The sequence below is a fragment of the Tachysurus fulvidraco genome, chromosome 1 (genome assembly GCF_022655615.1).
Source record: "Tachysurus fulvidraco isolate hzauxx_2018 chromosome 1, HZAU_PFXX_2.0, whole genome shotgun sequence".
NCBI lineage: Eukaryota > Metazoa > Chordata > Actinopteri > Siluriformes > Bagridae > Tachysurus > Tachysurus fulvidraco.
In genome coordinates this window covers 21,723,281-21,738,042 of record NC_062518.1, presented here as the reverse complement: position 1 = coordinate 21,738,042, position 14,762 = coordinate 21,723,281, and the positions used below count along the sequence as shown (strand labels likewise).

General features: G+C 37.6%; 1 protein-coding gene across 1 annotated transcript; it reads left to right on the top strand.

Moving 5' to 3' along the window:
* The first annotated feature begins 1,827 nt into the window (after positions 1 to 1,827).
* On the top strand, positions 1,828 to 13,553 carry nmnat2 (nicotinamide nucleotide adenylyltransferase 2). The gene is made up of 11 exons (XM_027156924.2): positions 1,828 to 2,100; positions 5,562 to 5,650; positions 7,337 to 7,404; positions 7,504 to 7,582; positions 7,685 to 7,808; positions 8,273 to 8,353; positions 8,528 to 8,572; positions 9,921 to 9,997; positions 10,880 to 10,981; positions 11,636 to 11,703; positions 12,798 to 13,553. The coding sequence occupies exons 1-11, from the start codon at positions 2,016 to 2,018 to the stop codon at positions 12,898 to 12,900; spliced, it is 921 nt and encodes a 306-aa protein (XP_027012725.1). The 5' UTR covers positions 1,828 to 2,015; the 3' UTR covers positions 12,901 to 13,553.
* Positions 13,554 to 14,762: the final 1,209 nt, after the last annotated feature.

Sequence of the window (14,762 nt, the reverse complement as noted above, 5' to 3'; positions counted from 1 at the left end):
ATAAAAATAAAATAATAATAATAATAATAATAATAATAATAATAATAATAATAATAATAATAATAATAATAAAGGATTTTTTGGGTTTGCACCACTGGGAGACACTCAATGTAGAATGCAGGATTGATTTTTAGAAAAGGCTTCTTGAGTAGAATGTCTTTAATTGGTATCATCCAACAAGCCCCTGAGTGTACTCAGCATATCATTTATTAGTGCAGATCCAATAATCAATGTCAGTGTCCATAGCATAGGTCAGGGTAAAGGTAGGTAGCATAATCCATATATTTAAGAGAGAAAGCCATCAGAAGACACAGCAAAAACAGAGCTCAGAAAGTCACACACAATAACAGGTAAGACATCACCGAAAGACCTGTCAAATATTGTGTATGTCCTCCTAAATCTGACCTGTCGTCATGGACTCCTCAAAAGCTCCGAAGGTGTGCTGTGGTATATGGCACAAAGATATTAGCAGCAGATCCTTTAAGTCCTGTAAGTTGTGAGGTAGGACCTCCATGGATTAGGCTTGTTTGTCCTTCACATCCCATTTTGAAACTGTCAACATCGTGAACTTTTTGTCATGTTCCTCGAACCATTCCTGAATAATGTTTGCAGTGAAATAGTTGAAAGAGTCCACCTGGTCTATACTTGGTGTATTTGCTCTGCAACAATGTTTCGGTAAGTGGTACATGTCAAATTAGCATTAATATGAATGCCAGGATCCAAGGTTTCCAACTAGAAAATGGGGTACATCCCCTGTTCCTTGGGGATTTAACAGTACCAGACCAGTTCTTCTTTGCTTTGTGGACAAAGAACCCGTTTTTCTTATGACTTTAATTTTCTGTCACCATGCAGTTTAATGCTCATTCAGTAGCATTTTTGCCGACATTATCTACAGCACTGTGTAAATAAACCATTTGAATGAAATTCCCCAAGAATCATAAAACAATAGGGTTCTATGAGCCCAACAATGGTACACTATATGGCCAAATGTTTGTGGACACTTGATCATATGTCCACATACAAGTCGAAAATTAGATTATTTTGAATACAATTAACAAATATGATGACAATTGTACAGTCAGCAGCATGAGACTTTGGCTTTCAGGGTCTGATAACACGTTGCATGTAGTGGATTGGTGTACAGATTTGAAAGCCATTCAATCCCAGTTCCAAAGGAATTTCTACCACAGATGCACAAAATGTCCAAAGGTCTGTGGAGCTGACCATCTCATTCATATCCCCAAAGAAAGTCTATGCTTGGTGCAGCATTGTAATTTCCCTTTACTTTAATTTAACCAATGTGTTGTTGTATTTTTTTTATTATTGTTATGGTTGTTGTTGTATATCTTTTATTTTCCTTGTAATACTTGTGATATACTGGAAAAGCTCAATATATGATTATTTTGCAGAAAAAAAGCTACAAATAATAATTTAAAAAATGACTAGATTTGTAAAGTTTGTCGTGAAAAACTTTGATGTTGACTTGTCGGAACAACATTCTCGATGATGGATGCTGGGGTGCCAATACTTTCGGGGTGAGTGTCATTTATTTGGGGGGCGGGGCTGCACTTGACGTCACGTGACGTCATCCGGATACCTGTGAGAACAGTAAAACTCCCACCACTATAAATAAATAAATAAATAAATAAATAAATAAATAAATAAATAAAAATAAAATATTTACTACTCTCCAATGATCCTACATAGAACCACTTTTTGGGAAAAGGTCCTACTGGCTAAGCTCAGAACCACAGGCTTCAAAATATAACCAGAAGGAACCTCTTTAGTTCTCTTTACATCTTTTTTTTTTTTTTTTTTTTAAACAAAGCACGTGTGTTGCTTTAAGACAAGAGGTTAGGCAGCCAATCAGATTCCAGCTCTACGTCTGGAGGAGTGGAGCGTCTCTGCCGCAGCTGAACCAAACCTCGCCTTTTTTTTTCTTGGAACATCTAAACAAAAAGGCCTACAAAATCAAGCACGTATATGAAAAGGGGACAAAGTGGACGACCATCAACATGACAGAAACAGCCAAAACTCACGTTATATTGCTTTCCTGCGGAAGCTTCAACCCCATAACAAAGGGACACATTCATATGTTCGGTAAGCAATTTCTCTGTTTCTCTGTTTCACACCCTTATTTGTTGTTGTTGTTGTTGTTGTTGTTTTTTAAATGTACGTATGTATATTTCTTTAATTCTGGACGCCACATGATGTAGCGGTTAGTGATTTAGGTTTAGGGCCGCTGTCCAAATCGCGGTGCTGAAATGGGCGAGGGCCACTGACACTCCAAACAACGTCCACGTAGCGTGATCATGTGGCGCAACTAGGCCTAGATGATTTATGCAACTCATGTTCACTAATACCCAAATGCTTTTTTTTCTCAATTCCTGCTTTTTGTCCTCATTACAAACAGCTAGGATTTAACTAGAATTAAACAATACATGATGCACTGTACACTGGGTTTACACAATCTGATGCAAACATGCCTCTATAGTGGGTTACAGTGGTTTGGTTATTCAAAAAATATCAAGCAACCCCAACAAAGATTACATACAATTTCCTTAACAAACCGTAAACCAAGCCTGACTGATATGTTTCCAAAGTGCCTCTCCGTCACCCAGCGAGAAGTCGAGGCTAGATACAAGACTTAGTTTATCAATTCCCTCTGATGAGATGAAATCACTCAGAAAAGGATGCGTTAGGATCCATTTGAGTCTGATCCCACTCATGATTTTTTCCTCAAATGTAGTTTACATCAAATATAAATAAATTATATTATATTATATTATATTATATTATATTATATTATATTATATTATATTTACCAAAGGGTATTTTAGTCTGAAATGTTTACAAACCTTTAGCATCACTGAAGAAAGAAGTGGCATCCAGTCGTCACTGGAAATGAAATAAGCTTCCATTAACAGATCCTAATAACAAGCCTGGGCTCTTGTGAGATAAAATCAGATAGAAGAGTAGAGTCTGGTTCCTTGCCAGCATCACATCTGGTTTGCTCATTAGGGATCTGTACATTCAGATATCTATAATAAATGCAGAGCAGAGCATAAAATACACATCAGATCAATTAAATGCAATCCTAATTACAAGCCTGGACTTCTAGAAGAGGATGGGTTTGGGTTCCTTTTGGGTCTAAGTTATTGTGAACATTATTTGACCTGAAAATGCAAAAATGTTTACAAACCTTTGAAAAGCCTCTCTTTGTCCCCAAAAGAGAAATAATATCCAGTCATCACTGAAAATAAAATAAGCTGGCAGAAATAGATCCTAACTACAGGCCTTAGCTTATTGATTTCCACTGATGAGATTAAAAAAAAAATTCCCCTTTAAATGCATGGGTTTGTTTTTTTCTCCTTGCTTCCATCACCTCCGGTTTGTTCACCAGGGATCCAAAGATACTGTACAATTCGATTTCTGTAAACATTCCTCGGATACAGTGCCGTGATTAGAAGCTTTGGCCTACAGTACGTAGACTGCAAAGCAGATCATTTGAATGGAATTAACAGATGCTAATTACAAACCAGAAGATTTGCAGAAAGCTGCTTTGTAACTATCTTGAGTACATTCTTGAAAATGCTATAAAAATAAAATGGAGTGAAACAAGATTTAAAGCTGAGGAGACTTCCTTCTGCATTCATTAAGGAAAACTCTCACCATACTGTGGTTAACCTGAATGAATGTATATAGTAATGACCAAAAGGTTGAGATTGAATTTATGACTGTTCAACCTGGATATGATTCTACTTCAAATTATTTTTTTGAATTGCAAAGTTTGAGTTAATTTTGAAAGGAAAATAATCTGTATAAAATTTCTATGTAGAATCCAAATCCCGGAAAACTTTATCTAAGACCTTAAATCTCAAATTATTTGATGGTAATTCATAGAGAAGCATGTTGAGGATTATTATTATGTCATATAATCAGGGGCTTTATGGGACATTTTATTTAGCTCTGTTTGGCACATTCACAGCATTTAGCAGACACCCTGGGTTAAGGTCTTTTCTCAGGGGCCCAGCAGTGGTAGATTAGCGAAACTGGGATTCAAACTCACAAACTTCTATTTGGTAGACCAATACCTTAACCACTACCACAGCCACTTCACATATCACCTGTATATTACAGCACAGTGAAGTTCTTTTCTTTCCAAATCCCAGCTTTGGAAGTTGGGGTTAGAGCATGATACAGAACCCCTGGAGCAGAGAGAGTTAAGGGCTTTGCTCATGGCGCTGGGACTCGACCTTCTGTTCAAATACCCAGTGACTTAACTACTTGGTGCTGCATTTAATGTTTATTATAAGCTTATGCCTTTCAAATTCTTTCTTTAAAATGAAGTCAGAGGGTAGATGATGCTGTGACTTGCACTTTAGAACCTGGTGAGCAAGAAGTAAAGGAAAAAAAAGATATAGCTTTTCTCAGTATATTGTGACTGTAACAAGATACTCCTCTTGATCATTTCATCTTGAGTGTCAACATCAATCATGTCCTCTGTTCATTGGCATGGCAACAGATACTATGTTTACGAGGATCACAGAATATCATATGGTATCAGATGTTGGAATTGGAAACAATATACTAGGCATTGGTGTTTGTGGTGCATCTGAATGCACTGCGAGTGTTTTAAACTCCTTTTTAAAGGTTTCACTGTGTCCAGAAATGGGAACAGATTAAAATTTCCATTGTTAGAGTCTGTTCTCTTGCTAGTGAAAAGTAAAAGTGTCGCCAAAAGCAGTTTATTAAATACATTGCATGTTTGGCGGAATAATATAATGGCCGTATAACTCATGTGGAAGTGGAATTATTTTGCAGGTGCTTAAAAAATACCATAGCATAGGGTAAAGAAATGATTTTAAAAGGACAGAATATGATTAAAGTTAAAAGGCTACCTGATCTTTCCACAAATATATCTCAAGAGGACATTTTATTTGTTGTACACTGCTGCTCCACTCTCATTTACTGCTGAAAATGATAAATGGGGGAACAGAATATCTTTGCAGTCAGACCTGGGGCATTTCAGGCTTCTGGGTCGTTATTTTGGTGGCCTGTCCTTGTTCTAGATATTACATCTATTGTTTCTGAGCTTGACGATCTGCCCCTGTCTTCATGCTCCCGTGGCTATAGATGACCACAGCTTACATTGTTAGCTGAGGTCAGTTCTATCTGGAGCATATTGTGGATTCATTTTCTTTCTGAAACATTGCAAATTTAGCATATATGTGCAGTATTATATGGCTCCAGTAAATATTAATGTGCTTGTTCGAATATATTATTGTTTCTATGGTAACAGCCCATTCACATGGATGTGTCAATAATCTACATCTTAAAATATATGGATTTTCTTTTCAATGTAAAATCTATCATTGATCATATGGTGAAACTTTCAGGAAGGAGTCTGCAGTCTCGATAAGTTTACCACCACAGAAAATATCTCCAAGACTAACTGGTTAAACAGCTCAATATAAATAAAGCCACTTCACTCGGACTAACTTAGTAAAAGCAAGGTAAGTGTAAACACTGTCATGACAATCTTGTTATCCGATTTGCAGAAAAAGCCAGAGAGTTCCTGCACAAGACAGGACGCTTCATAGTGATCGGCGGGATCATTTCACCTGTACACGACTCCTATGGCAAACCGGTAAGTAGCAGCTGGAAAATAAAGACTGAAGATCATTTTAAGCAAACATATACTGTATGCACTCGGTTGCAAAATGATTATTCACAGTTCTGGATCTCATTCTGAGATCTTTTGGGTCTCATGTGGAATTAATGAAAAGCTTGTCCTAGATTCTACTAGCTCAGAGCTTTAAAAATAAACCTTTTTACACCCTCCCTCTATGCATTAATGAGTAAAATCGATGGTTTGGATTCATTCGCCCTTATTCGTCAGGGTTCGAGTGTCCGAACATGTCTTTTTAACCATCTAAAACAAAAAAATAGTAAACAAAATCAATATCAAGATCATAAATAAGTAATAAGCAGAGTAAATAATTAATTAGAGTACTTATTAGCAAATAGAAGGCAACTAAAATACTGAAAGTAATGGGGTTGAGTGTCAACTTTTTTTTATGTGAATTGAAGGCTCCGAAGTGGATCATTATTACAATAATAGATGCATTTATTACAAGAGATAACACAAGAGGCATTTTGGTGGTCTTTTGTTCGGTGTTTGAGTTCATTTCTAAACTGAAAAAAACAAAAAAAACAATAAATATCTTGAGGTCTTATAACAGACTTGAGAGCTTTAAACAATCAGCATCCTCAGCAGCTCCAATTCAGCTTCACGGTCATTTTTTTTATTTTAGTGAATGTTTACTTTTTTTTCTTTGGATCCTGACAGCACTTAAAATGCTGACTCATCATGTTCACCAATCCATGAATCAGATGCGGTGTTATTTGTAAGTCACTGTTTCAGGGTGTTACCATTTTTCATCTATCATTCAGATTAGACAAATATGTGTTGCTCACACCTCTGAGGATTTGATTGACTTTAAACACAAGCATTTGGCTGAAAAACAAAATCATGGATCATGGATAAAAATATAGACAGAAAGAGATCCTGAAGAAGAAATTACAATATTCGTATACATATCATCAATCATGGACTGTTTGGACAGTTCCCTGTCAGACCACTAGTGGGCGAACTGTCAGTGCTTCTTCTACGTCATTATTGTGTTTTTGTGCCATGTGCTTTTGTTATTAGAATCAGAATCAGAATCAGATTTATTGGCCAAGTGTGTTGATGTCGACACACACAAGGAATTTGGTTCCAGCTGTTTGTGACTCTCAGACGTACAGACATAAATAACACTATACTATACAAGACAAGACAATACAGACTATACAAGACAATACAGATGATGTGATACAACATATGTATGTGTTTCCACGGGTGTTCCACATCTTTGCACACCTGTTTCTCATGTTCCACTGATTACTTCCCCTATATATACATATAAACACACTCATGGTTCTGTGATTAGCTATACCTTACGATTTCTGTATTTATTCTTGTTTAGTTTTTCATGGTGTTCTCCTGTGTTTCTTAATCAAACCCCTAGTTTGCTTTTATCCTGTGTTTGGGTTTGGACTCTGGTATTGTGGTGAGCCAGAGACCCGTGGTTTATTTCTAAAATATTTGATTCCTCGATCCATTAGAGATGAACCCTAACCCTAACCCTAACCCTAGAGGGCACTTTATTCTGTAGCTACAACTAAGGTCTGAATATTGTTACATTATTTCAGAATAAACTCTGAGCTAAATGCATCTATTCTGCTTGTGAGTATACCATATCAATGCTTTCCTCCTTGTGGTTTCTTTTAGGGTCTTATTTCAAGCAGACACCGGCTCACCATGTGTCAGCTGGCAGTGCAGTCATCTGACTGGATCAGGTATTTGTCAATGAGTCAGAACGTCATCTGTAGTAAATTTCATTGTATTTTAATATGTAACTGTAGATTTTTTACACCATCACCTTTTCCTTTGAACAGGGTCGACCCTTGGGAATGTTATCAGGACACCTGGCAAACTACCTGCAGTGTACTGGAACACCACCGAGATCTTATGAAGGTCTGCGTCATACAGTATATGTAATACGTAAAAGATAAGATTGCCCGAATAGAATAAATTTCACGCGTTCAATATTGATGCGTTTAATCCATATCCCTGCAGAGAGTAACAGGATGCATTCTATCTAATGTGAACACACCCTCTACAACTCCTGTGATTGGCCAGCCCCAGAACACCACTTCTCCAATCTACCAGAACAATAACTCCTCGAACAAACCCACAGCTGGTAAGTGTCTCTGTATTTGCTTTCATACAGTACGTATACCGTACTTGCAAGTATAATATTTCGGATTATATTTGGACTAATATCCTTATCCATATCCTAAATTTTATTTGTAGGTTTGCTATATGTGCCGTTTATTTAGTTAACACGTACTGTATAAAACAAAGTCCTCAAAGGAACAGAGGAACGAACATAAATGAAGTAACTTATTTGTTTCATGGTCCATTTTTCAAAGCAGTACACATACTTTAGCCAGAGTTAACATCTAATCCTGGCTCTTCCTAATCTGAAGAGTCACACTGTAGGTTTCAAAACTCTGGATTTCATTTTCTCCCAGTGAAATGTGATTGCTTTTCTATTTGGAATTTGGTTGTTGATGGTTTTGTTTTTTCTCTCTCTCTCTCTCTCTCTCTCTCTCTCTCTCTCTCTCTCTCTCTCTCTCTCTCTCTCTCTCTCTTCTCATCCAGTTAAGCTGTGGGGAAAGATGAGTGAGAGTTTGGGCAAAATCTGCTGTGTTCGCCCGCATGTGGAGCGCTTCACGTTTGTTGGTGTGTATTATATGATCTGATCTTAAGATACGATAAAAATGTTTCCTTTGCTAACTGATGTATACACTCCATAAGTATTCTCCATTACCTACAAGAATATTGGAAAAACTGCGTACATTTTAAATGACTATGTAACGGATGGGGAATTTCCATAATTCTGTTTCATTTGAGCAGATGAAAACGCAAACCTCGGGTCCACAATGCGTTACGAAGAAATCGGTGAGTATTTGATGCTTCTTGTCTTGTGTTTTGACACTGTAGTGAGTCACTGACGGGATGACACAATAATGATGGAGAGATACGTAGCCATTTAGCCTTAAGCAGTATCCGGACGGGACTAGTTTTACGTGGGGACGTGGGGGTAAAGTAATTATTACCAGAGCTTCTCTGTGATTTTAGTCCCGTCCGAATGTGCCATCTCGGTAATCATTACGGACAATGTCAGTAAAGATTTCGGCGACTTTTACCTTCTGTAAAAAGGTCCGGAAAAATTACCTCAGGTAATACTAATCCCGTCCGAATAGACCCGCTGTAAATATGTACGGTAAAATTCCGTCATTTCCTGTTTTTGTCGCGTTTTTCAAGCATGGAGGCGCAAAGTTGTCTGTTTGCGTACGTGATAACAGGAAGCAACGTCATACACACATGACGACAAGGAGGTTACTGTGGTGTGTAAAGCGAGTTACCCCTCCCACTTCTGCTAGTTTTACTGAGATGTCTTGTCCTGTGCGAATTGGCCAATTAATATTACAGACATCCTGAGGTAAAATTGCATTACTCCACGTCCCCACGTAGAACTAATCCCGTCCGAATAGGGCTTTAGTCATTGAGCAGATTTTCATCTTTCATAGTGTTTGGCTTTAATGTGCATCACTCCTTTGGTTTAACGATTAATATTGTAAATTATTTACTTCATGTCATGATAGTTAATAACTTGAAGTTGGGCTTTATGAATGAAAGTTACATTGAACTTTCATGTCAAAATGTGTCCATACACTTGTGTTGTACAGTACGTGAGCACAACGGTTTATTTGTTTTTTTTTTATAGAACCTTATGGTCCATTAATTAGCCCCGAACAAGTTCTAAAGTACCAACAGAGAACCCTTTTGAAACCCTTTCTTTGGAGCTAAGAACCCTAGGGTTTCATATAGAAGCCCAACGAACCTTTTTTCTAATGCTTGTTATTTCTTTGTTTTAAAAAATTAGTCGAATCGGGGTATTTGCCTCACACCACTAGGGTTGTGGGCTTGATTCCCACTTCTGCCATATTTGTGTGTGGAGTTTGCATGTACTCCCCATGCCTTAGGTCTTCTCTAGGTACTCTGGTTTCCTGCCCCAGTACAACGACTGGCATTGTAGGCTGATTGGTATCTCTAAATTGTCTGTAGTGTGAGTGAGTATGTGTGATTGTGCCCTGTGATAGACTGGCAATCTATCCAGGATGTATCTTGTGCAACATCAATTTCTTTAACAGCTAGATGCTTGGAATTTACAGTACTACTCAGTGAGTAAGAGTAACTGTATTGTGTATACCACAATGTCACTTTATTGTGCTGTGTTGTATAGAATTGCGTATCCTGCTCCTGTGTGGAAGTGATCTACTGGAGTCCTTCTGCATTCCTGGGCTTTGGAACGAGAGTGATGTGAGTATCATATAAGTCCCAAAGAGTCTAAAAGTCCATCTAAAAGTGGTTAAAGTATTTATTTATTTATTTTACATCAGACTAAAAGTCTGCTTTGAACTTCATTGTTCCTTTCGGGACTGAAATACTGTGTCTTGCACATAACTCTGCCTTCTTGAGGTTTTCCTCTTGTGGTAGTGTTACAAATTGGAATTAAAATGGTTAATATGGGTCAATAATTGGTAAAAAAAAAAAAAAAAATTCTATTGTTGGCTAAATTACAGCTGTAAGTCTTCTGGAATATGTCTTTATCAGCTTTACACATCTGGATCCTAGAATTCCCTGCTCATTGCTTTTGACAAAATTGATTAATCCCAATCCGTGCTGATGTTACAACCACCATGCTTTGTTGTGGGAATGAGCATTGATAGATGTCCATCAAATTTCGCACTGTGTGCCAAGAGTTTTTGGTCTCCTATGACCAGAGAACTTCTCCAACATGCCGTTTGACAAACTCCAAATGGGATTTCCTGTGGCATACTTCATGGTTTTCTTTCAAAAAGGCAAGCTTCATGATATGTTTTCCCCATATGAGCTGTGGATGTCTCCAGCACCTTCAGCATCACCCTTGGCCACTTGGTTGAATTCACACTATTGCCCACCGTACCTGGTTACTGACCTGGGTGGCTTCCTGGATTAGATATGCATGGAATTGTTTTTTTTTTAACCAAAGCTTAGATTTTTTCATTTTCTAGAATTTTGTCTTCTAAACATTTCAGTAGCACCTTCAGTAGCACCTTCTTCAGCTAATCAGTGAATACTTGTGCAAGACACCGTATTAAAAGCTAGTGAGGTAGATGAATTTGCTGTTTGTAAATCATTTTGTACTCTGTGATTTTGCAGATGGAGGTGATTGTAGGTGACTTCGGGATCGTGGTGGTGCCTCGGGATGGAACTGACACAGAAAGGATAATGAATCCTTCCTCTGTGCTTCGTAAGCACACGGTAAAGTGCTACAAAGCTACCTGAACTACCATAAGATCTTCAATCATTTGGAATGTTTTTTAGCATTATATTCTCCTAAGGCCATCCTTAAAAATATTTTGGTTTGCAGTAATAGTAAAAAAAAAAAAAAGGTTCAGTAGGTAGGTCTATTTTTTCAGTGTAAAAAAAAAAAAGTACAATTTTGGTGATGGAGATTACGTAGGTATGACTTGAAACAAATTAGCATATCGTGACGTCACTGACTGGGTCTTCAACCCGTGCCTTCGGGTGCATCACTGCAAACCTTATTTTGATACTGGACACAGTTTTTCCAGAACTTCGTGCCAAGTTAAAGCGGTGTCGAGCTGTTTTAATGGATTTTCTAGATGTATTATGGCGCCCGAATCCGTATGACTTTGAATGGTGACCGCGAAGATTTTGTTTCCTGAAGAGTAAAAAAAAATTGGTCAGTCTTAATGCAAATTTACAACCGGAAAGTCGGTCAGACTTAAAGCAAAAAAATTATAATAATTTGAGTCGATCTTAAATTGACAGGGTCGGTCGGGTTACGGCAAACAAGAATATTTTTAAGGATGGCCTGACTGTCATTGATTTTCCTTAACACAGTGCTGAAGCAAACTGATGGAAAATCGTTCTCCTTCTTCCCCATGACAGGGCAATATCATTGTGGTGAAGGACGATATGAACCATCCTATGTCAGTTGTTAGTTCAACTAAAAGCAGGTGAGGAAAAACATGCATTTCATCATGGGTGTTTGATTACTCTTATATATATATCCCAAAGCACTTTACCAATGATTACAAAACAAGTTGATGCTGATGATGGGAACTGCAGTCATTGTGCTATTATAAGTCTGTGGGAGCTGATTTCAGCAGTTTCTCAGGGAATCAATGACGTAAACCGCAAACCTGAGAATTATTGGCAACCTTGAAAAACACTGGCTCTTTTCTGTGGAGTAATCTTTGAAACATAATATAAGAAATCTGTCTGTCAAACATAAAAATACATCAATACATACCTTATGGCCAAATATTTATAAGCACCTGACCATTACACCCATACTGTACATGCTTGATGAACATCCTATTCCGGATATTCCAGTAGTTCTACTTTGCGGTTTTAATAACCTCCACACTTTTGGGATTGCTTTCCAATAGATTTTGTATTTTGTGACTATGAGGATTTGCCCTTTCAGCCACAAGGGCATTAGTGAGATCAGGCACTGATGTTGGGTGAAGGTCTCTGTTCCATCCCAAAAATCTTGAGTGGGATTAAGGTCAGGAACCTTGAGTTCCTTTACACCAGCTGTGGTAAACCGAGTCAGTGAAGGGAACTTATAATGCTACAAAGACATTCAGTCATGTCTGCACTTCCAACTTTTTGGCAGCAGGTTGAGTAAGAACCACAACTTAATGTGATAATCAGGTGTTCAGATACTTTCAGCCATATAGGATAAGGTGTGTTTGAATTTCCTGGTATCAAGCACAACAGTGAGGCTGGGGCTGATTTCTTTCTTGCCCAGACTGTAGATTCAAATAGCCTATCAATTCTAGTCATGTCAGATGTTTACAGAGAAGGAAACGTCCCCTAGATTTCGTCGGATGCATCCATAACAAACAATCAGCAGTTTTGTATTCAGAAGGAATATGGAATGAACCTCAATAGGATCTTATGATATAATGCATTTATTTGTTAAGACACTAATTGATAGATTTTACCACCAGAACTCATTCATGTAAATTGCCTCTCTAAACTCATGTTTAGAGTGTATCTATACTCGTGTATCCACAGTGTAACATTCACCTCTTTCCTGCAGACTGGCCCTCCAGCATGGAGACGGCCACGTGGTGGACTACCTGACTCAGCCGGTGATTGACTACATCCTGCAGAACCAGCTTTACATCACCGCGTCTGGATAGAAGAGAGGATGCAAGCGGATGCTTCTCTTTAAGCTGCCCCGTCCGTCTCCCTGTGTGTGAATAACAGTGTAGTCCTGCCTCACTCTACCACTGCTTTTTCCATATAGAGGAGTGTAACCTATCTGTCATCCTTTCTAACTGTATCATAGTGACCTGTCAGGAGTAATGGTGCACTGCATTGTGCCAAACAGACTCGCCCTGTACCAATGCAGTGCTAGGAAATGGAGCAGGTGGACATAGTGATCTAACGATGTGAGGGAAAGGGATCTTTAAATAACAGAAAATTAAAATGAAGAAGGAGTAATACAGAAATTGTTACCGGCTTGAATGTTGGCCTTGCTGTCAGTTTGATACTGTCCTTTCCTCTAATTGCATGTCTAGAGGTTTTCTTTTACCGCACGAGTGCTTGAATAGCATTGTAGTCTGTAGTCCGCTGTAACAGTGTTTCCAAAGACCAAAAAAAAAAAAGTGCTTAGACGCATTTCATCTCTAACTTCATTTTCTATTGAATATATGACTGTGTACAAAGAAATTTGGATTGCTGTCCTTTTTGCAACTGCAACTATTACGCTGCACTGTTCTTGTCTTCGATGTGCATTCATGCATATGTCATTTGTATTTGGTTGCACATTAAAGAATGACCTTTCCTTTTGCGCACTACTCTTAATAATGCTGTCTTTGCTTGCAGAAAAGCTTAAGAAAGACATTAATCTGTAATATTGCAGTACTGCCGTTACTCTGTATACTTTGGGGCTGCCATTTTCCAGCTTTATTTGACAAGAAGTCAAGCTATACTAATGCTTTTAAACTCTTAAACTGGATGCGTTTTAAGAAAGAAGTCAACCTACAGTATCTGAATTTGATTTCAATGTCTGAAATCTAAAGCATTATTTATTAGCTTGAGATCTTAAATAATAATTAGAAAATAAACAGTTATACAATAAAGATGTGCAGCGAGTTTAAACTGGGCATATAAATGTAATATAAATTGACCGGATACATTATTAGGTATATGTTCATGTATGTGTAATTATCCAATCAGCCAGTTGTACTGTTGTCACATCAAGTGCCAGGTTCTTGTTCTTGGCTGGCCGGGGTGGAACCCAGAGCGGTTTTCTTCTGTTGTAGCTCACCCCCACAAGAAGTTTAATGTTTTGAGATGCTTTTCTGCTCACCATGTTCGTAAAGAGTGTTTATTTGAGTTACTATATACTTCATCAGCTCACAGAGTAAAATTGAAAGCAATAATAGTTAAATAAAGTTTTTTTTGTTCTGTTCTCTAAAACTAAATGCTGCTTAAGTCAGTAGGTTTTTGTGACATTTTTTAAAAAAGTATTTCAATTTATTATTTTAATTGATATTATTTGCCAAATTGCATTTGTTTATAGAGTCTTAAATAATATTTCTATTTTTATTTAATTACTAGCATATGTTTATATTTGTCTGTCTGTCTGTCTGTCTGTCTAGATAGATAGATAGATAGATAGATAGATAGATAGATAGATAGATAGATAGATAGATAGATAGATAGATAGATAGATAGATAGATAGATAGATAGATAGAGCAAGCTGGCATAAGATACTCTGTCATGATAAAGGTAGTTTACCTTGGGTGAGACTCAGCTCCCTATTTCAGTAGTCAGGGCATTGATCAGGGAGTGAGACATTTAAAGTTCTGTCTCTTTCTCAATCACAAACATTGATCTGGATCAATCACAATGTTCAATACCTTTAAAAAAAAATCCAACAATGTCCAGGGACAAAAAAGCAGGGATTATCGTTGCTCATTGTGTTCCCTCTCATATTAAACAAGGGGGGCAAACTCATAACCATCTTTTTTAGTAATAATTTATTAAGTGGCT

Coding starts and splice junctions, on each gene's coding strand:
- nmnat2 (XM_027156924.2), top strand. CDS start 2,016: ATGACAGAAACAGCCAAAACTCACGTTATATTGCTTTCCTGCGGAAGC. Junction 9,998..10,879: donor GGCTTTGGAACGAGAGTGAT/GTGAGTATCATA, acceptor GTGATTTTGCAG/ATGGAGGTGATTGTAGGTGA. Junction 10,982..11,635: donor CTGTGCTTCGTAAGCACACG/GTAAAGTGCTAC, acceptor TCCCCATGACAG/GGCAATATCATTGTGGTGAA.